We start from the raw sequence: 22589 nt of genomic DNA on the forward strand, positions 1-22589 counted from the left end.
AAATTCTAAGTCAGACAGAACCCGTGATATCTGGCTGGGAAGAGCAATTAGCAGGCTCGGATGGGGACCACTGCTTTGTAGTTAGATATCTCCAGTTCCCCAGGGCCAATTTTCAAAAATCTAGTGCCCCTAGAAAGAGAAGACCTTCAGCTATCAGCGTATGACCCTTAAACTCATGGGGCCCTTGGGCAACTGCCCATTAAGCCCAATGCATACTTGCCTACCTGACCCTCTCCATGAGGGAAAAAATCCTCTGTTCCTGGACTTTCCTGGTAATGTATGATTGCCATCACCTGTGGTGAGCTAGGTAATTGATAAGAAAGGTGTTTCACCACAGGTGATGGCAATCATACATTACCAGGAAAGTCCAGGAACAGAGCATTTTCTCCCTCATGGAGAGGTTGGTTCTAAATCGGAGTGGGAGAAGGGACCTTCTGACGTCACTAGGGGAGGAAACACGTCAACCAGGGGGAGGAGCTACAGCAGAACAGGGTGCCCGAAAAGTACCCTCGCGGGCTCACTTCACTCGCCACGCTTCGGACACGGTGGCTCGCAACGTTTCGCTCGCCATCTTATTACTTAAGGTAATAGTTGGTGCCTGGATAGTAGAGGAACTATCCCGCTGGCCTAGCTCTTCCCCCTTGTGTCGTGGCTCCTCCCCCTGACGTAAAAGGTCCCTTAGGCCACTTGAATCTAGCATCAACCCTAATGGAGAGGGTCAGGTAGGCAAGTATGGCCCAATGGACCCTCCATGAACAGAGTCGTCCATCTGAACAAATGGGAATGGAACCATCAGAAACTACTCTCCGATAGGTGCATTGCCCCTTTGCAATGTCCGCCCATTGGATTCCTTGGGTGCAATGGTGTGTGGGTAATCGCCCTCACCAAACATGGCTGATCAATCCCCGGCGTCACCACCCCGCGCCGACTCTCCCTGGCAACGGCCGACCGAGGAAAAAAGGCACAGCGTCTCCCCCGATTGGTCAGCGCGTCGCTATAAATACTGACGTCCGCGCGGTGGGCGGGGCCTTTTACCCCTGCGTGACAGCGTAGGAATCCCCGCGCCCGCCCCATTCAGCGACACTCCGATTCCGTCTCTCTCACTGACACAGGAAGAAGCAAGATGGCGGCGGCTGACGGGGACGACTCCCTGTATCCCATCGCCGTGCTCATCGACGAGCTGCGCAACGAGGACGTGCAGGTGAGGGGGAGCGGGAGAGGGGAGCCCGGCACCGCCCACTGCCGGGCACAGTGTCACTCCATCGTGGCGGGGTTCCCTGTAGTGTAATGCGGGGCCACATCATGTCCCAGCAGGCCCGGCCAGACTGTTGCGTCTCCCAGCTAGTTTTGAACACCCCACCAACCTGTATAGGTCATGCTGGTGCTTGTAGTCCCGTACTGAGAGGTTGTGGGGAGGGTACAACACGCACTCCCGGGATGTGACCACATTGGGGTGTGGGGGTGTCATGTATATTTGGCACTGTGTACTAAGTAACTTTAGTAAGCAGGTCACGCCTGACATCTCAGCGGAGGCGGCACACTACAGCTCACCGTAGGGTCTGGTCATTACTAAGGGGTGGATGTATGAAGCAGGGGAAAGAATGGATAAGTTGCCCATAGAAGCCAGTCCGCATCCACGTATCCTTTTCTAGACTGTACTCCAAAAGCTTCCTTAAAGCTTATTGGTTGCTATGGGCAACTTCTCCACTAGTCCACTTTTCTCTCAGCTTGATACATCAACCCCCCTGGTCTGTATCACCCCTCTTCCCACATCCCTCCCACCCATCCTGTTGACTAAGTATTCTGCTCGCCTTGCGTTGCGGTGATGGATAAAAAAGTACCAGAATGCTTCCGTGTTGCTCTGAATCCGGGGTGACTGCTCTGATACGCATGTGTCCCTGCAATCCCTATCGCTGATGCTTTTGCTGCTGACTTGTAGCGGGGAAGGCTTGCGCTGATGAGCAGTACGTGCGCGCATGTGTATACGGAGTTCACATATGCGCACAGAGAGGGGCGGTTACCGTATGCCAGGCATGTCCAAACTGCGGCCCTCCAGCGGTTGAGAAACTACACATCCCAGCATGTCCTGACACAGCTTTAGCATTCTTTGACAGCAAAACTGTGTCAGGGCATGCTGGGATATGTAGTTTCACAACAGCTGGAGGGCCGCAGTTTGGACATGCCTGCCCTATGCTGACTCCGATTGGTGATCAGAACTACATATTGGCGGACATAGGTCTGTTTGCCATAAGCGGTTTTCTGTTGATGACCGTTTAGTTGACCAGCCTGGACCTGTGTGTCGTAGACAGATTAATGTGATTCATGGCCAGCGTTTAGATGTTCTGATGTATAAAAAATGTAAGAGTGAATGGTGATAGAATGACACACATGTAGCATTGTCTGTTCAGTGATGTGTCTAAGGTGATAATGTGTGTACCCCAGATAACACTTGTGTTTTCCCAGAGGATCTAAGACTTTGTTTGTCTTACAGCTCCGTCTAAACAGTATTAAGAAACTCTCCACTATCGCTTTGGCACTGGGTGTTGAGAGGACACGTAGTGAGCTTCTTCCCTTCCTGACAGGTAAGTGCTCCTTGTGTTGGCATGAAGATCATAAATAGGACATCGCGTTATGGGCACAGAAGACGTATGCTGCGAATACATACGGCTTGTCAGCAAATAATATGTTGACAGATCATATGTGGACATGACAGTGCTGACGTCTGTGCCGACATACTGACAAAATGTAAATACGTGATACACTCATTCTGGTTGTTGAAAGCATTATTGTAGATTGAATGACCTGTCTGTCAGCGTAATTGTGTTAGGGAGAAGGTGAATGCGTGTGATAGGGTAGTGTCATGTGCGGAGAGGATTGGACTTGAGGTTCTCTAATAGCACATAGTACTGTTGTGAGGGCTGTGTAATACGGATGCAGAAAGAGGATGATAGATGGGAGCAGGGTTCTACAGTGGTACATACTAGTAATATGAGGATCTGTAATACAGATGCAGGAATGAGAATGATGGATGGGAGCAGGGTTCTCCAGTGGTACATAGCAGTGATGTGAGGTCTCTGTAATACGGATGCGAAAAGAGAATGATAGCTGGGAGCAGGGTTCTCCAGTGGTACATACTAGTAATGAGGATCTGTAATACGGATGCAGTAAGGAGAATGATAGCTGGGAGCAGGGTTCTCCAGAGGTGCATAGTAGTGATGTGAGGTCTCTGTAATACGGATGCAGTAAGGAGAATGATAGCTGGGAGCAGGGTTCTCTAGTGGTACATACTAGTAATATGAGGATCTGTAATACGGCTGCAGTAAGAAGAATGATAGCTGGGAGCAGGGTTCTCCAGTGGCGCATAGTAGTGATGTGAGGTCTCTGTAATACGGATGCAGTAAGGAGAATGATAGCTGGGAGCAGGGTTCTCCAGAGGTGCGTAGTAGTGATGTGAGGATCTGTAATACGGATGCAGGAAAGACAATGATGGATGGTAGCAGGGTTCTCCAGTGGTCCATAGTAGTGATGTGAGGTCTTTGTAATACGGATGCAGTAAGGAGAATGATAGCTGGGAGCAGGGTTCTCCAGTGGTCCATAGTAGTGATGTGAGGTCTTTGTAATACGGATGCAATAAGGAGAATGATAGATGGGAGCAGGGTTCTCTAGAGGTACATACTAGTAATGAGGATCTGTAATACAGATGCAGAAAGGGAATGATTACTGGGAGCATGGTTCTGCGGTGGTACATACTAGAGATGTGAGGCTTCTGTAATGTGAATGCGGGAAGATCTTTGCTTCAGCTGCCACCCCCTGATTCTCAGTGGTATGATTTTGTTCATCTAATGCAGCTTGAGGTACTGGGCACAGCAGTTTATTACATTCTGATGAGATTGTGTGGGAAGCTGTTCCTGAGTCACGCCATATGTTTTGTGGGGAGATTTATATTTGTAGCATGAATTCGGTCTATTATAGCTCAGCACTGGAACTTTGGTGTTGGCCATCTCGCAGTGCGGTTATGACACCTTGTAACACTAGTGCGGATTGCAACCCAAGCGTTTCATGTTTGGTTTTTATTTATGTCACGTTAAAATGAATATGAATATTTAGATGTAGTAGAAACTGAAGAGACAATGTTCTGACGGCGGATGTTTCACCTTCTCTTGCAGATACAATCTATGATGAAGATGAGGTCCTTCTGGCATTGGCTGAGCAGTTGGGGACCTTCACTTCGCTGGTCGGGGGTCCGGAGTTCGTGCACTGCTTATTGGTAGGTGGGATGGAAACTGCTTTCCTACATCTCTTCTAATGAACCATGGAGTCAATTCAATTTGCTGACAGTTGAATAGCGCCGGGAGTTAGCTCACGGCACTATTCAGTACAGCGCCATATGACGCTTAATTTCCGGGAATCCCTCTCGCACCCCCAGGGGGTGAGCTCAGAAATCCGACACAAGTGCTGGCGCGAGGCTGATTCTGTTGGGAATCAGCATCGCGTCGTCCAGTTAAGTTGGAGAATGCCCGTTCTCCCAACAAATGAACATGTTAAGTCCGGGAGAACGGGCATCCGCTGACTTAACGCAAGCAGAATTGAATAGCGACGGGAGCTAATTGCCGGCTCTATTCAACGGTCGGCAAATTGAATTGACCCCCATGTTTGAAGCAGCAGCGAGGTTATTCCCATGTAAATGCCACAGATGTCGGTGTATTTCCTGCTGTATAAGTAGTTTCAAGAGAGGGCATTCTATTTCTGAATTGGTTACTCTACCACTTGATGGCTTGCCATGAAGTCGTGTATCGCTGGCCACACCTGCTGGTTCTGCGCCTTGTCCTGAGCACAGGAAGGTAGGGGAGGGGGCTACATGTGTTGTCATGGTTCAGAAAATATCCATATACAACTATTATATGATCATCGGGAATGTGATTCTATTGTTGCCTATGGCATAAATGAGTGAACATATAAAACTTTGTGTCTCTCTCTCTCATATCCAATTAGCCACAGGATTTACCAGGGGCTTTTAGATTCCGGGTTTAGTGCCCTGAGAGATTCAATTTTCCCACAGTCAGCCCAGCGGCTAGCTTGTGGTAAGGCATATTTGGGATAAGTACCCATTGCTATGCAATTACCCCATGCAGTAAATTCTGTTGGTGCACTTATAGTGGATTAAGAGGGGCACACTCGGGGCTTACCGCTGGAAGTAATTGCATAGCTCTGGACTCTTAACCCAGGAGCCAACAGCCTGAGTCCTGCGGCTAATTGGCATTACAGAAAGTGTCCTGCAGCTGTTTAGGCTGAGACTTCACACTAGAAATGTCCTTCCATAAGACTAGGGAGCGGTAGAGAAGAGGAGGCGCAGTTCGTTGTCCATTCACTTGCCCTAAGAGTGGATACTGAGACCTGCACTCGGACTGCAGATTATGGGTACTGTGCAGGGGATGCAGTCAGCTTCCCGACGAACAGAATCCCGGCGCTCGAAATACCGACGCCGGAATACAGTCTGCAGCAGGAACACAGGTGTCTAAATCTCGACAGGACTCTGGATCCCAGCGTCTAAATAGCGAAGCCTGGAATCCCGATCCTCCATTCGGCAGGATGCGATTGTGTATCGCCGCGAGGGAGGGGGGGGGGGGGGGGGGGCGCTTAGGTTTACGCATTAGTAGGGGGGGTTAGGCACCAAGCGGGTAGGGTTAGGCACCAAGCGGGAAGGGTTAGGCACCCGCAAGGAAGGCTTAGGGAAAAGGTGAGGGTTAGGGGATATGTCAGGATTCTGATGGATGGGATGCCGCTGTCGGTATTCTGCCCGCCGGCAGATCATATTGAACCCCTGTGCAAATGGTCGGTTTGCTTTAAGTGTGTAAATTATCAAATCCTTTGAGGGAGAGAAAAACTAACACAAATGGGAAATGTAAGTTACTAATTCTTCAGAAACCACTTCTACCTTCCTGTACGAGTCCAGTTCTAGACCTTTTATAGTCTCCATGCTGGAAAACAATGTGCATTCTACCCCACAATAGAAAGTAGGGAGTTCTCGGTCTCCGTACTCCTCTGTCAGGTTACAGGCACATGGATGTATTCAGCAGAGGAAGTGTCTATAGTCTTCCTTCTGTAGCTTGTCTCATACAGTCGTGAGGGGAGCAATGTCCAGCTGATGGTTGTCAGGACGGTTTTACGTGGATGTGGGCAAAGTACTGTTTATTAGAGCATGACATAATGATACTAGAGTAACTCTACTCCTATTTACTGGAAAACCACCTTTAGAATGTGTCCTGGTCTCTGCCGCTTCCTCTGACAGTGAGGGTACCAGCACCTTCCCGGTTGGTGTATGTTTGTGTCCGGGAGAATGGCTTATTGTGTGTGTGTGTGTATATAATGTGGAGGGGGCAGTAACTCTCTAGAAAGGAAGTTGTTTAGCAGGATACGCTAAGCAATGTAATGAAAACGTATCCCTTCTGTTTCCTGATTGGTTCAACCTCTTTGCTAGTTCTAGCAGTGTATTGCTGCATTTTACTTGTTGGGGCTGATTCATTGACTGGACACTGGACCAGTTTGGTCGTAGCTGTCTGATGTAGGTATAACAGCACCGGAGCCACAGTGCACATGTGTCGCGATGCTGCTGCGTCTCCGGATCTAGCGTTGGGGAAATCACAGCCTGATTCAAAGGCTGCGGCCATTCGAGTGAGGAGACGAGGACCTTTGTCTGTCACCTGTGCTTTGTGGAAGTGCCGTGGCCAGTGACTGGAACTTCCGACACAGATGTACTGACCTCCGTGATGGAGATGTCCCTGCCATTAGGAGTAAATTATAGTTTCTTTTTTGTTTTTTAATGAGTTTCCTATATCCTAACTTAAGGAACTGTATGTGAGATTTGCTCCTGACGTTTTACCACGTGGCTCGTCTATTGTGAACATTTGTGACCGTGCCCTTTTATTGTCTCACAGCCACCCTTAGAGAGCCTGGCGACCGTGGAGGAGACCGTGGTGAGGGACAAAGCTGTGGAATCTCTGCGGGCAATTTCCCATGAGCACTCCCCTTCGGACCTGGAGGCGCACTTTGTGCCCCTGCTGAAGCGCCTGGCCAGTGGGGACTGGTTCACGTCTCGCACATCTGCTTGCGGCCTGTTCAGCGTCTGCTATCCTCGGGTCTCCAGTACTGTCAAAGCAGAACTCAGACAGTAAGTGAACGCAGAGCTCCTTCTGCCACCTTATCCCGTGCAGTAAGTTTATATCGCGGTACTGTGACCTACTTACCGCATTGTGCTGTGCTGTAGTATTCTCACTGGATCCAGCTGTGAGTTATATCAGAATGTGGTGCTGTATTACATTTATCATTCTGCCTCGCTGTACCGCGTTGTAGTGATAATACTGTGCTGTTATCTCACAATGCTGGACTGTTCTTCTGTTATCTACTAGTATCTGACTGTCTGTCTACCAGCCTCAATGTACATTGCTGTATGTGGTGATGTTGTAATGACCCCCCCCCCCCCCCCCCCCCTAGATCCACTTCCTTCATTATACCATGCTGTACGTTATTAAATGGGACTGATACCCTGGCCTCCTTATACTCTGCTGCATGTTCTAGAGTTGTTTGATCACCTTTGCCTCATTATACAGTGTGCTGTAATTGACTGGATTCACCGGTCTTATTATTCTGTGCGGTGTGCTGTAATACGGTACTGTACTATTATACTGTCATATGCCTTCTCCTGTGTTTGTGATATGGCACTGTATTGCTCTAGTCCTCTTGACTCATAGGGGGGAATTGAAATGTTATCGCACCCCTGATCTCCTGCCTAAAGTGACGGGTGATCGCTGGGCGATATTCAAATGCCCCCACTTATCGCGCTAATCGTGACGCTTAACCTCTTGTTTAGGCACGCAAAGCACCTAAACTTTACTAAAGTAATGGGTGCGAGCGTGAACTCGTCTTTATACACACTTCAGCAGGGTAGCACACTTCAGCAGGGGGGGGGGGGGGGGGGCGGGCATTTGAAACCGGACCCTAATTTGCAATGCTATAACACAGTACTGGATTGCCTGTATCGCCTGCTAATTATTGTTACGCTATGTGTAATGGTTGCAGTGCTGTCTTGCCTCGACTGTCTGGTTTCCTTATACTGCACTGTTTGCTTCCTCTCTCATTACTACAGTACGTTGTATCAGGGGTACTGTTACACATCTACCTCAAAATACCATGCTGTATGTCATAATATTCTAATAGTCTGCTGTATTACCTTAACCCTCCTGACTCATGCTGCCATGACCTGTTGTCTGTATCAATTTGCTTAATTATACTTTTTGTCCACCTGTCTCATTACCATGAGCTGTTACTGTAATGTATTGTCTAACCACCTCAGTATTTATTGTCGGGATCCGCCAGCCTCGTTATCCACTGCTACCTGCTGTAATACAGTAATGCTCTGCACGGTCCTCGCCACGTCAGTGGATTGTGTTTTTCTCTTTCCTTTTCCTCTTTCTTTCCTTTTCCTCTTTCTTTCCTTTTCTTTTCCTTTTCTTTTCCTTTTCTTTTCCTTTTCTTTTCCTTTTCTTTTCCTTTTCTTTTCCTTTTCTTTTCCTTTTCTTTTCCTTTTCTTTTCCTTTTCTTTTCCTTTTTCTTTCCTTTTCCTCTTTCTTTCCTCTTTCTCATATATTACATCATTCTGATATTTTGGAGGTTTTGGGAATATTTTAAAGTTATTCATTTATTATTTTTTCCCCAGACACTTCCGAAATCTGTGCTCAGATGACACTCCAATGGTCAGGCGAGCTGCTGCCTCTAAATTGGGTGAGTTTGCTAAAGTCCTGGAGCTGGAACACGTGAAAAGTGAAATTATCCCCATGTTCTCCAACCTCGCATCCGATGAACAGGTAAGTTCTCCTCCGGGTCATCCAGCTGCTGGAGAAATCCAGTACCTAGAACAGCCTTGTGCTTTCACCCAGCTATGCATCTCATGTCTGTTCCCTGGTTGCTTGTCTTTTCCCAGGATTCTGTGCGCCTGCTGGCTGTGGAGGCCTGTGTGAACATTGCCCAGCTTCTGCCCCAGGAAGAGCTGGAGCCACTGGTGATGCCGACACTGCGTCAGGCAGCCGAGGACAAGTCCTGGCGTGTGCGCTATATGGTGGCAGACAAATTCACAGAGGTAAATGCTGGTTGATACCGTGTTGTCAGGATGACCTAATGTACCAGTGGGATCCCTTTGGAAGATTACCTGTTGGCATCTCTTAGACTTGCCTGTAAATCCATTGAGGTTTTAGGACACAGGAAAGCCTTGCAGACAAGTCTTGCGGAGAATTGCTCCCTCCAGCACTCCAGCAAAGAGGATACTTTGATACACCTTTCACGGGGGTGGTATTTAGTATGCAGGCTGTTGGGATCCCGACACCCAGCATACAGACAACTATTCACCCTCTTGGGGGGGCCCACGACGCCCCTGGCAAGGGAGAACGCGCGCCACCGTGCCCGCAGCGTGGCGAGTGCAGCGAGCCCACAAGGGGCTCATTTGTGCTCGCCCAGTATGCCGGCAGTTGGAATCCCAGTTGCCGGTATGCTGGCCGTTGGGATCCGGGCCGCCGGCATACCGTACTACACCCCTTTCATAGACGTGCTCATTCATTAATACACATTAAGTACTCCTCTTGCCCTCTGAGAGAAATTGCCCTGTTACAGCGTCAGGAGAGCCATTGTATGATCTGTGTGTCTCGTCCCTTTATCCTCATCCCATGTTCCCCTCTCCAGCTCCAGAAAGCAGTCGGACCGGAAATTACCAAGACAGACTTGGTTCCTGCTTTCCAGAACCTGATGAAGGACTGTGAGGCGGAGGTGCGAGCTGCTGCCTCCCACAAGGTTAAAGGTGAGAACTTTCTGCTGTATGATCATTTTACTTCACATTGAGCTTTTTTTCATGGCTGCAAAGGGACCATTGCAAGATCTGAGGTTTTTATAATCTGTGTAGTTCTCCTTAGTTGGTAGTAAATCTAGCTGGTAAGTGCAGTTTTGTGCCTTCTCAAAGCCAGGTTGTGGTGGAGAGGAAGAGGATGAGGCTGTGCAAATTTAATTTGTGGTCATTAACCTGGATGTGAGTGATCACAGAATAAGACTGTAATTGCAACAAAGTAGAATGTCCCGGACAGTTACAGTAGTCTCTGTGACATGGGTCAGTCTAAAGACAGTCTGGCTACGTAATCTTTTACAAGCTATGCGCTTAACTATAATACTGTGTTAGGGTGATCACAGTAGACAATACGGCTATGTACGTTCAGTCTGGTGGACCCCTCGCAGATATGAATGCAAGAGATGATTGGGCAGTGTTGAGCTTACTGTAGAGACATGTTGGACCGTACACACAGGTATAGAAAAGCTATAATGGCATGTTAGATTTCTCTATCGTCCTAAGTGGATGCTGGGGTTCCTGAAAGGACCATGGGGAATAGCGGCTCCGCAGGAGACAGGGCACAAAAGTAAAGCTTTTACAGGTCAGGTGGTGTGTACTGGCTCCTCCCCCTATGACCCTCCTCCAGACTCCAGTTAGATTTTTGTGCCCGGCCGAGAAGGGTGCAATTCTAGGTGGCTCTCATAAAGAGCTGCTTAGAGAGTTTAGCTTAGGTTTTTTATTTTACAGTGATTCCTGCTGGCAACAGGATCACTGCAACGAGGGACAGAGGGGAGAAGAAGTGAACTCACCTGCGTGCAGGATGGATTGGCTTCTTGGCTACTGGACATGAAGCTCCAGAGGGACGATCACAGGTACAGCCTGGATGGTCACCGGAGCCACGCCGCCGGCCCCCTCACAGATGCTGAAGCAAGAAGAGGTCCAGAATCGGCGGCTGAAGACTCCTGCAGTCTTCTTAAGGTAGCGCACAGCACTGCAGCTGTGCGCCATTTTCCTCTCAGCACACTTCACACGGCAGTCACTGAGGGTGCAGGGCGCTGGGGGGGGGCGCCCTGGGAGGCAAATGTAAACCTTTAAAAAGGCTAAAAATACCTCACATATAGCCCCAGAGGCTATATGGAGATATTTACCCCTGCCTAAATGTACTAAATAGCGGGAGACGAGCCCGCCGGAAAAGGGGCGGGGCCTATCTCCTCAGCACACGGCGCCATTTTCTGTCACAGCTCCGCTGGTCAGGAAGGCTCCCAGGTCTCTCCCCTGCACTGCACTACAGAAACAGGGTATAACAGAGAGGGGGGGCAAAATAAATGGCAATATATTAATATAAAAGCAGCTATAAGGGAGCACTTAATCATAAGGCTATCCCTGTCATATATAGCGCTTTTTGGTGTGTGCTGGCAGACTCTCCCTCTGTCTCCCCAAAGGGCTAGTGGGTCCTGTCTTCGTATAGAGCATTCCCTGTGTGTCTGCTGTGTGTCGGTACGTGTGTGTCGACATGTATGAGGACGTTATTGGTGTGGAGGCGGAGCAATTGCCAAATATGAGGATGTCACCTTCTAGGGGGTCGACACCAGAATGGATGCCTTTATTTGTGGAATTACGGGATAGCGTCAACTCGCTTAAGCAGTCGTTTGCCGACATGAGGCGGCCGGACACTCACTTAGTGCCTGTCCAGGCGCCTCAAACACCGTCAGGGGCTGTAAAACGCCCCTTGCCTCAGTCGGTCGACACAGACCCAGACACAGGCACTGATTCCGGTAGTGAAGGTGACGAATCAACCGTATTTTCCAAAAGGGCCACACGTTATATGATTTTGGCAATAAAGGAGATGTTACATTTAGCTGATACTACAGGTACCACTAAACAGGGTATTATGTGGGGTGTGAAAAAACTACCAGTAGTTTTTACCGAATCAGAAGAATTAAATGACGTGTGTGATGAAGCGTGGGGTGCCCCGATAAAAAACTGCTAATTTCAAAGAAGTTATTGGCTTTATACCCTTTCCCGCCAGAGGTTAGGGAGCGCTGGGAAACACCTCCTAGGGTGGACAAAGCGCTAACACGCTTATCAAAACAAGTGGCGTTACCCTCTCCTGAGACGGCCGCACTTAAAGATCCATCAGATAGGAGGATGGAAAATATCCAAAAAGGTATATACACACATGCAGGTGTTATACTACGACCAGCTATTGCGACTGCCTGGATGTGCAGTGCTGGGGTAGTTTGGTCAGAGTCCCTGATCGAAAATATTGATACCCTGGACAGGGACAATATTTTACTGTCGTTAGAACAAATAAAGGATGCATTTCTTTATATGCGTGATGCACAGAGAGATATCTGCACACTGGCATCACGGGTAAGTGCTATGTCCATTTCGGCCAGAAGAGCTTTATGGACACGACAGTGGACAGGCGATGCGTAGAGGAGTTATTTGGGGTCGGTCTATCGGATTTGGTGGCCACGGCTACGGCCGGGAAATCCACCTTTCTACCTCAAGTCACTCCCCAACAGAAAAAGGCACCGACCTTTCAACCGCAGCCTTTTCGTTCCTTTAAAAATAAGAGAGCAAAGGGCTATTCATATCTGCCACGAGGCAGAGGACGAGGGAAGAGACAGCAACAGGCAGCTCCTTCCCAGGAACAGAAGCCCTCCCCGGCTTCTACAAAAGCCTCAGCATGACGCTGGGGCTTCGCAAGCGGACTCGGGGGCGGTAGGCGGTCGTCTCAAGAATTACAGCGCGCAGTGGGCTCACTCGCAGGTAAATCCCTGGATCCTGCAGATAATATCTCAGGGGTACAGGTTGAAATTAGAGACAGAGCCACCTCGCCGTTTCCTGAAGTCTGCTTTACCAACGTCCCCCTCAGAAAGGGAGACGGTTTTGGACGCCATTCACAAGCTGTATTCTCAGCAGGTGATAGTCAAGGTACCTCTTCTACAACAAGGGAAGGGGTATTATTCCACTCTTTTTGTGGTACCGAAGCCGGATGGCTCGGTAAGGCCTATTCTAAATCTGAAGTCCTTGAACCTGTACATAAAGAAGTTCAAGTTCAAGATGGAGTCACTCAGAGCAGTGATAGCGAACCTGGAAGAAGGGGACTTTATGGTATCCTTGGACATCAAGGATGCGTATCTCCACGTTCCAATTACGCCTCACACCAGGGGTACCTCAGGTTCGTTGTACAAAACTGTCACTATCAGTTTCAGACGCTGCCGTTTGGTTTGTCCACGGCACCTCGGGTCTTTACAAAGGTAATGGCCGAGATAATATTTCTTCTTCGAAGAAAAGGCGTATTAATTATCCCATACTTGGACGATCTCCTAATAAGGGCAAGGTCCAGAGAACAGCTAGAGATGGGTTTAGCACTATCTCGAGAGGTGCTAAAGCAGCACGGATGGATTCTGAATATTCCAAAATCCCAATTAATGCCGACAACTCGTCTGCTGTTCCTGGGGATGATTCTGGACACAGTTCAGAAAAGGTTTTTCTTCCCGAAGAAAAAGCCAAGGAGTTATCTGACCTGGTCAGGAACCTCCTAAAACCAGGAAAGGTGTCTGTACATCAATGCACAAGAGTCCTGGGAAAAAATGGTAGCTTCTTACGAAGCAATCCCTTTCGGCAGATTCCATGCAAAGGGATCTGTTGGACAAATGGTCAGGGTCGCATCTTCAGATGCACCTGCGGATAACCCTGTCGCCGAGGACAAGGGTATCCCTTCTGTGGTGGTTGCAGGAGGCTCATCTATTGGAGGGCCGCAGATTCGGCATGCAGGATTGGATCCTGGTGACCACGGGTGCCAGCCAGAGAGGCTGGGGAGCAGTCACACAGGGAAGAAATTTCCAGGGAGTGTGGTCGAGCCTGAAAAAGTCTCTTCACATAAGCATTCTGGAACTAAGAGCAATCTACAATGCTCTAAGCCAGGCGGAACCTCTGCTTCAAGGAAGACCGGTGTTGATCCAGTCGGACAACATCACGGCAGTCGCCCATGTAAACAGACAGGGCGGCACAAGAAGCAGGAGGGCAATGGCAGAAGCTGCCAGGATCCTTCGCTGGGCGGAGAATCACGTGATAGCACTGTCAGCAGTATTCATCCCGGGCGTGGACAACTGGGAAGCAGACTTCCTCAGCAGACACGACCTTCACCCGGGAGAGTGGAGACTTCATCCAGAAGTTTTCCACATGCTATTAAACCGTTGGGTAAAACCAATGGTGGACATGATGGCGTCTCGCCTCAACAAAACACTGGACAGGTATTGCGCCAGGTCAAGAGATCCGCAGGCAATAGCTGTGGACGCGCTGGTAACACCTTGGGTGTACCAGTCGGTATATGTGTTTCCTCCTCTGCCTCTCATACCAAAGGTATTGAGGATTATACGGCAAAGTGGAGTAAGACTAGTGGCTCCGGATTGGCCAAGAAGGACTTGGTACCCGGAACTTCAAGAGATGGTCACGGACGATCCGTGGCCTCTACTTCTGAGAAGGGACCTGCTTCAGCAGGGTACTTGTCTTTTTCAAGACTTACCGCGGCTGCGTTTGACGGCATGGCGTTTGAATGCCAGATCCTAAAAGGAAAAGGCATTCCAGAAGAAGTCATTCCTACCTTGATAAAGGCAAGGAAGGAAGTCACCGCGAAGCATTATCGCCGTATTTGGCGAAAATGTTGCGTGGTGCGAGCAGCGGAGTGCTCCGATGGAGGAATTTCAACTGGGTCGTTTTCCTACATTTCCTGCAATCAGGATTGTCTATGGGTCTCAAATTGGGATCTATTAAGGTTCAAATTTCGGCCCTATCAATATTCTTCCAAAAAGAATTGGCCTCAGTCCCTGAGGTCCAGATTTTTATCAAAGGAGTACTGCATATACAGCCTCCTGTGGTGCCTAAGGTGGCACCGTGGGATCTAAATGTAGTTTTAGATTTCCTCAAATCAAATTGGTTTGAACCACTAAAGAAGGTGGATTTGAAATATCTCACATGGAAAGTGACTATGTTACTGGCCCTGGCTTCGGCCGGGAGAGTATCTGAACTGGCGGCTTTGTTTTATAAAAGCCCTTATTTAATTTTCCATTCGACATAGGGCAGAGCTGCGGACGCGTCCGCATTTTCTCCCTAAGGTGGTATCAGCGTTTCACCTGAACCAGCCTATTGTAGTGCCTGCGGCTACAGACGACTTGAAGGACTCCAAGTTGTTGGACGTTGTCAGAGCCTTAAAAATATACATTTAAAGGACGGCTGGAGTCAGAAAATCTGACTCGCTGTTTATACTGTATGCACCCAACAAGTTGGGTGCACCTGCTTCTAAGCAGTCGATTGCTCGTTGGATTTGTAACAAAATTCAACTTGTACATTCTGTGGCAGGCCTGCCACAGCCTAAATCTGTTAAGGCCCATTCCGCAAGGAAGGTGGGCTCATCTTGGGCGGCTGCCCGAGGGGTCTCGGCATTACTACTCTGCCGAGCAGCTACGTGGTCAGGGGAGAACACGTTTGTAAATTTTTACAAATTTGATACCCTGGCAAAGGAGGACCTGGAGTTCTCTCATTCGGTGCTGCAGAGTCATCCGCACTCTCCCGCCCGTTTGGGAGCTTTGGTATAATCCCCATGGTCCTTTCAGGAACCCCAGCATCCACTTAGGACGATAGAGAAAATAAGAATTTACTTACCGATAATTCTATTTCTCGGAGTCCGTAGTGGATGCTGGGCGCCCATCCCAAGTGCGGATTATCTGCAATACTTGTACATAGTTATTGTTAACTAATTCGGGTTATTGTTTGGGAAGCCATCTTTCAGAGGCTCCTCTGTTATCATACTGTTAACTGGGTCTAGATCACAAGTTGTACGGTGTGATTGGTGTGGCTGGTATGAGTCTTACCCGGGATTCAAAATCCTCCCTTATTGTGTACGCTCGTCCGGGCACAGTACCTAACTGGAGTCTGGAGGAGGGTCATAGGGGGAGGAGCCAGTACACACCACCTGACCTGTAAAAGCTTTACTTTTGTGCCCTGTCTCCTGCGGAGCCGCTATTCCCCATGGTCCTTTCAGGAACCCCAGCATCCACTACGGACTCCGAGAAATAGAATTATCGGTAAGTAAATTCTTATTTTTTAATGGTTTTGCAAGACTGTGCCCTAAGCTTAAGTGTAGAACGTAATCGTCTTTTTAACGTCAACCCATCCAGTGTATTTTGCAGCCTAAAATATGAAGCTTTGTGGACAGCAAAAAAAAAAAAAGTCTTGACCAGCAGCAGTTGTGCAGGAGGAGCTGGTCCGGACATATGAACATGTGTAGTTGTATGTTACATACATCTCGTGGCTTCCTTCCCCGACATTCTGCCACTGCCGCAGCATGGAACACAGTGCTGAGACTGTCGATCACCATTTATCCCGCCCCCGGATTCCTGTGAAACCAGCCAATGGGAGTCCGGGGTCGGGCAGAATTGATTGACAGCCTGAGCACGGTGTTCCATGTAGCGGCAGATCCCCAGGGAAGGAAAACATGAGATATGAACATACGTGTGTAGTTGTATGTAACATGTCCTGGCCAGCTCCTCCCTGCACAGCTTGGACTGCGCAGCAGCCACCACTGGTCTTGACGTGTTAATCAGCACTTGCAACGCTAATGCGCTATTTATTGCTCACTCCTCCGGCGCCAGTGAGGGCAGATTGTCAGTAGGATGTCTTCTCATTGTAATTGGTAGTCATTTAAAAGCTTTGTGGAAGCCCACAGTTATAACCACCACTGAGTGGATTGGCTAAAACAGGCAAATATGTATATTTATCATTATAGCCAAAACAACATATTCAAATTGAGTGCAGAAACCACGCTCCTACCCTCTGTTTAAAAGGACCCTAATTTGCGAATGTCGCATGCTGTATTTGGAGTCAAATCCAGCCATCCTGCTTGTTCTATAGTAACATAAGATCAAATCTTTTCCACCTATACCCACATCTCGGTCATAATATATTATATGGAACCTTGCGCCTACCCCCATCCCTCTTCACCACATACATCATTCTAGTGCCCACATTCATGAACCGGCAATTTCTCTTACGTCCTAGAGGATGCTGGGGACTCCGTAAGGACCATGGGGTATAGATGGGCTCCGCAGGAGACATGGGCACTATAAAGAACTTTAGTATGGGTGTGCACTGGCTCCTCCCTCTATGCCCCTCCTCCAGACCTCCGTTAGATCTTGTGCCCAGAGGAGACTGGGTGCATTACAGGGAGCTCTCCTGAGTTTCTCTGAAAAATAATTTTGTTATGTTTTTTATTTTCAGGGAGCACTGCTGGCAACAGGCTCCCTGCATCGTGGGACTAAGGAGAGAGAAGCAGACCTACTTAAGTGATAGCCTCTGCTTCTTAGGCTACTGGACACCATTAGCTCCAGAGGGAGTCGGAACGCAGGTCTCCCCTAGCAGTTCGTCCCAGAGCCGCGCCGCCGTCCTCCTCACAGAGCCGGAAGATTGAAGCCGGGTGAGTATAATAAGAAAGAAGACTTCAAAGGCGGCAGAAGACTTCAGATCTTCCCTGAGGTAACGCGCAGCGGTAACGCTGCGCGCCATTGCTCCCACACACACACACACACTACAGAAGGCACTGATGGGTGCAAGGCGCAGGGGGGCGCCCTGGGCAGCAATAAACCTCTAGAGCTGGCACACAAACTTATATAGGCTACAGAGGCACAATATAGATAATACCCCCGCCAGTATGGTGAATTTGAGCGGGACCGAAGCCTGCCGGTGAGGGGGCGGAGCTTGATCCCTCAGCACTGAAAACGCCATTTTCTCCACAGCACACTGCAGAGAAACTGGCTCCCCGGACTCTCCCCTGCTGTACACTGTGACATATATATACACATATATATATGTGTGTGTGTGTGTATATATATATATATATATATGTGTGTGTATATGTATGTATATGTGTGTGTGTATGTATATATATATATATATATATATATATATATATATATATATATATATATATATATATATATATATATAATTTCTCCTTCATCCACTAGGGGCCACTGGAGTGTAGTTACAATGGGGAGATAGTAGGTGGTATTGGTAGCTGGCACTTTAAAAATTCTCACACTGTGGCTAGCTCCTCCCCTACTATCTCCCCTCCAAGCCAGTCTTAGTTAAGTGCCCGAGGTAGCTGGTTCACTTGGGTTTAGCTGAAGAATTTTCTTCTTTTTTCTTTATTATTTTCTTTTTCTTACACACACTCACAGACTGGCAGCTCTGCCACTGCCAGTCTGCACCGTGGGAGCTGCCGGCGGGGTCCCATCGCAGCTGCGTGCGGCTAGGGATGGGCCCCGGCTGAGGGAGACACTGAGCTCTCCTGAGTTGGCGGACACCGCTGCGTGCGGCGCGTGTCGCGGCCACTCCATCCAGCAGAAGATTCCGGCAGCATGGCAGCGGTGAGTATCAAAAATGGTCGGACACCGCTGCGTGCGGCGTGTGTCGGGACCACTCCACCACAGAAGATTCCGGCCGGACGCCGCTGCGTGCGGCGTGTGTCGGGGCCGATCCACCAAGAACACAGTGGTGAGTGAAGTGTACTTTATTTGTGGTGGCTATGTATGTTTTTAGAGCAATGCATTGTTTATTGTTGTACAACCCACTCCAGAAGGGCTCTCTGGGGCTGTAATGTACTTTATTGTATCCTTACCTGTCCTCCTTATGGAGAAACAGACAGGATGATTGGGGGAGGCTGAGTATGTGTTTATACAACCCTGACTGAAAAACGGGTGTGTGTCATTCTGATAACCCTCCGCTCCCCCAGCTCCCCGCATCCCCACTCAGCGCGACTCACAGAGCCGGCACAGGGATCCCGCTCGAGCGCAAAGCAATGTTTAAATTTGGCGCCTTGTACGGAGGGGGCGGAGCTAAGTCCCGCTCTGTAGAGCGGGCTCAGCGCAACACTCCCCGGCGGCGGCTAGCAGATACAGGGCTCTACTAGCGCTGTATAGCGGGCTCAGCGCTCCCCGCTCCCCGGCGGTGACTCGCAGGCCCAGCGGAGGGTACAGCTCGCTTCCCGCTTAGTTTTGCAATAAGGCGCCATAGCCGGGGGGCGGAGCTAACTCCCGCTCTGTACAGCGGGCTCAGCATTCTCCGCTCCCCGGCCACTGTTAGTGTAATAGGCATTTATGTGAGTTTAATGCACATGGTGCTGGGGAGAATGTGATATAGTCAGAGTGGCTCAGCACTAATCCAGTTATCCACTATATAGATTTTATCGCATAGCCCAGAGGAGTTTCACTCTGGCGGCCATTTCCTCCCTGCACAGACCTGGCTTCATATTTGCAGTGTCTCCTATAGCCCAGTGGGCTAATCTTGCATACTCAGAGACAAATACAAATAAAGTCCCAGGTATATTAACAGATAACCCGCTTTACTCAGCGGGCTCCCAGGTCTCCCCGTCGCTAGGCAACAGACCCTGTCTCTGGGATTTGTAACTTTTCGATACTTCAGGCTGCTGAAATATAGATACATTCCTCCTGCAGTAGAGTCCTCTACCCAGCATTTCCCTACTTGCAAATCAGGGAACCTGCTCTATTACAGTAGCTGGGACTCAGCTCAATAATAATTAAAAGAATCTACTGTGCAGTATTTATTTACCTACGGTGTGTGTGTATATATACATATATAGTTATGTTTGTGCATGTGTATATATATAGATATATATATTTAAGTGCGTGTAGGTATGTATATAGATATATCCATAAAATACCAGATATAGGGGATAAAACAAAACTTCCGCAATGTTTTCTAATAACATCTTGCACATAACATTTTCCCCCATCTTTCTCACAGGCTGGTCACCATTTTGAAAAGCCAGCGGAACCTCCGAGAAACATCTGGTGCACCTTAATTAGCGGTACACTAAATACAGGGCGGGGTGTTGCCTTCCCTTTATTATTCCTTGGTGTCACTAGTTACTAATGCTATTTGTAATTGTGGAATGCGTGTAAGGCATCAGACAGATAGCGCTGCGGCTCAGTACGCTAGCAGCGGGTATCTGAACAGGGGTTTGAATCCAAACAAAACTTTAAGGAGAACTCCTATAGCCTAGGGCTAAGACTCCTGTCCCACAGCGCAGCGTTACTGGTTCAGGTCTCCGCTGCTCCAGAAAGTTTATTTTAATCGTATCGGTCACTACACATTATAGTGCAGACCTTACGTAGGGCTCTGTTTATTTAACCCACCTTTTCTCCTTTCGTTTGTCTCTCCTGGGATAGTCGAAGAATTCCCTCTGAGGTGTGAAGTATGCGGCGGAGCCATCTGCTTCGCCCTCCACGCACCTGCACACCCCTGTTTGATCAATGATGCAGGTAATGTCACTATTAACCAGACAATAGCTCATCAGGTAAGCCCTTGGACTTTGGTTTCCAAGGTCACAGGATCAAATCACAGCGGGACCAAACACACCTTTCCAAAAAGAAACTTTGCTAACATTCCATGCATTACTGATGTCTGTTTTCTGTGGATCTGAACCAGTGTCTCAGAATATACAGGTACATAATACAGCAGTTCATCTGATACTGCAGGTAAAGGAGGAGGACACGTCAAGTCCATCAGGGTTCCACGCCATTGACGAAAATGACAGCGACTGGTTCAGTTTCGGATGAGCTGGGCAGGCTCCGGTAGGCGGCCGACAGACACCCGAATACACAATATCAGGTATCAAACAAGGTTTGTTTTCCTATCTTTTCCCCGCAGATGGCAGGAGATGGTATCAGAACCTCTCTAGGGTATACACCTCGGTGTATCGCCGGTCCATCAAGCCGCCGTTTTCCTGAGGCAACCTTGCTCAGGGATCCATCGACATATGCGGCAGCATGGTTCTACCGTGTCCGGAGCAGGTAGGTTGGGGAACAATTGTCCTCTAGGTTACAGGATGCTTCGCATCAGGATCAATTGATACTTTGATACAGGTCAGAATCACGATTCTGCTTTGTTCCTTGGAGGTCTCCATGTCTACAGACTCGGACCCTGCATCTTCGCTTGGGCTGTCTTAACCCGACGACCTCTGGGGCTGCGACAGTGACAAGTAAACATGAAATCCTACGGGACAGATGGTTCTGGGGAAGGAACTTTCTGCAGGATTTCTTGAACCAATGGAGGTAGGTCCACTTTGATTTCTCCTACTACTGCCCCAGCTCCAAGACAGACCTTTACTGGTCTTCCCTTTAGATTTTTCCGTGCCCTTTCAGGCTTTTGACTCCACACGGGTGATATCTTCGTCCCCAGGGGTTCTCAGGGTAAAAAGGCTGAAGCAGAGGTTCAACATCCTCGGTCCAGTCTGATTTTATGTCATCCTATACACCCATTACACAGACTTTTCTACCACCTGCAGGGTCCCAGGGTAGGCGCAGGTCGATGGGAGAAGGCTTTGGCGGTTACAACCGTCTCAGGAGTCCCTCGGCATGGGTCGGCTGATTTACGATGACAAGAGAGTCATACTGCAGGCTGCGCTCCATAGGTTTCTAACCGCAAAGGGGTGTTGATCCCTGTTTTTCACATATCATTTGAATTAGGACAGTTCTCAGGCCTTTGTTTTCTTTTCACGTTCCGAAGCCAAGTGGCTCGGACAGGCCTATTCTGGCCTTACAATCCTTTTAGTCTGTGATTGCTAGTTTAAACAAGAAAGGGAGTTTTACGTGTCCCATGTCTTCAGAGATGCCTGTTTACTGATTTCCGTTGGACAGGCTTTTCTCAGATTCCCCCTTAACAGGATTCTCATTTTCACTGTAAGTCCTTTACTCTTCTCTCTTCCGCTCCCACAGAGTTTAGGAAGATAACAGAATAACTCTTTTTCAAGGGCAGTGGGTGACGTTGGTTCCCTAATGGGACAATTTACTGCTACTATCCCACTCTGTACATTAGGTGGCTTCTGAATATCCGGAGGATCCACGAGCTTCTGATTCGACACAGATCCAATTTATGCTCCGCATAGACGTTTCTCAACACGGTCCGTCAGAGGATTTTTCATTCCTCGGCACCAGAGACTCTATTTCTTCAGTCAAGTTGCGACGCAATGAGTGGTCGCCTCCATTCCTCTCGGAGCGGGGGACAACAATCTTGTTTCCAGATCAAGCCACCAGGTCAGACTCCTGGGTGAGGGAACATGCCCCGGAGTTTTGTCAGCTGGTCCGCTGTGGGCGGAGATTTCGGATCGACCTCAGGGCGTTCTGACTGACTCTTTAACCCTTTATTACTCTTGGACGGCAGTAGCCGTGGAGGCCCTCAGGGCTCCGGGGAGTTTTCTGGTTATTCTATCCTGCCTCCTTTTCTATTTCTACTTCATGTTCAGTAACACAGGAGGGGATTATGCGTGCTAGTCCTCTCGGTGGCGCTGGTTGGGCCACGCATGACTTGAAGATACAGATACGCCTGTTGTCAGTAGAGGAGCCTTGGCTCCTACCTCGACTGGACTGTCTACTTCAACAGGCTCCTTTTTTCTCCTTGTTCAATTTTACACTGGTTTCGGTTACCCGTGTGACTGTTCACGAGACCTCAGAAGGGAGGAGTTCCCTAGTTCGGTTAGGCCTACTGGGCCCCGATTTCAGAAATCTGTTACCTCTTCTCGCTTTTGCCACTTTGGGAAAACTTTATGGGACATAATGAAGATAAAAGGGGTTTTTCCCCCTTCTTCCAGTTACCATTCATCTTTGGTTTCTCTGGGAGGTTTTTTTGCTCCGCTGCG

The 22589-nt window shown here is 48.8% G+C and overlaps 1 protein-coding gene across 1 annotated transcript in view; it reads left to right on the top strand.

The window, feature by feature from the left end:
- Positions 1-1026: 1026 nt before the first annotated feature.
- Positions 1027-22589, top strand: part of PPP2R1A (protein phosphatase 2 scaffold subunit Aalpha) — a 79031-nt gene continuing 57468 nt past the window's right edge. Inside the window, exons 1-7 of the mRNA XM_063942330.1 lie at positions 1027-1201; positions 2492-2582; positions 4167-4267; positions 6936-7168; positions 8714-8861; positions 8978-9133; positions 9730-9844. Coding sequence (XP_063798400.1) covers positions 1124-1201; positions 2492-2582; positions 4167-4267; positions 6936-7168; positions 8714-8861; positions 8978-9133; positions 9730-9844 — 922 coding nt within the window. The 5' untranslated portion in view covers positions 1027-1123. The remainder of the gene's footprint in view (positions 1202-2491; positions 2583-4166; positions 4268-6935; positions 7169-8713; positions 8862-8977; positions 9134-9729; positions 9845-22589) is intronic.

The sequence above is a fragment of the Pseudophryne corroboree genome, chromosome 10, assembly GCF_028390025.1.
Source record: "Pseudophryne corroboree isolate aPseCor3 chromosome 10, aPseCor3.hap2, whole genome shotgun sequence".
Lineage (NCBI taxonomy): Eukaryota > Metazoa > Chordata > Amphibia > Anura > Myobatrachidae > Pseudophryne > Pseudophryne corroboree.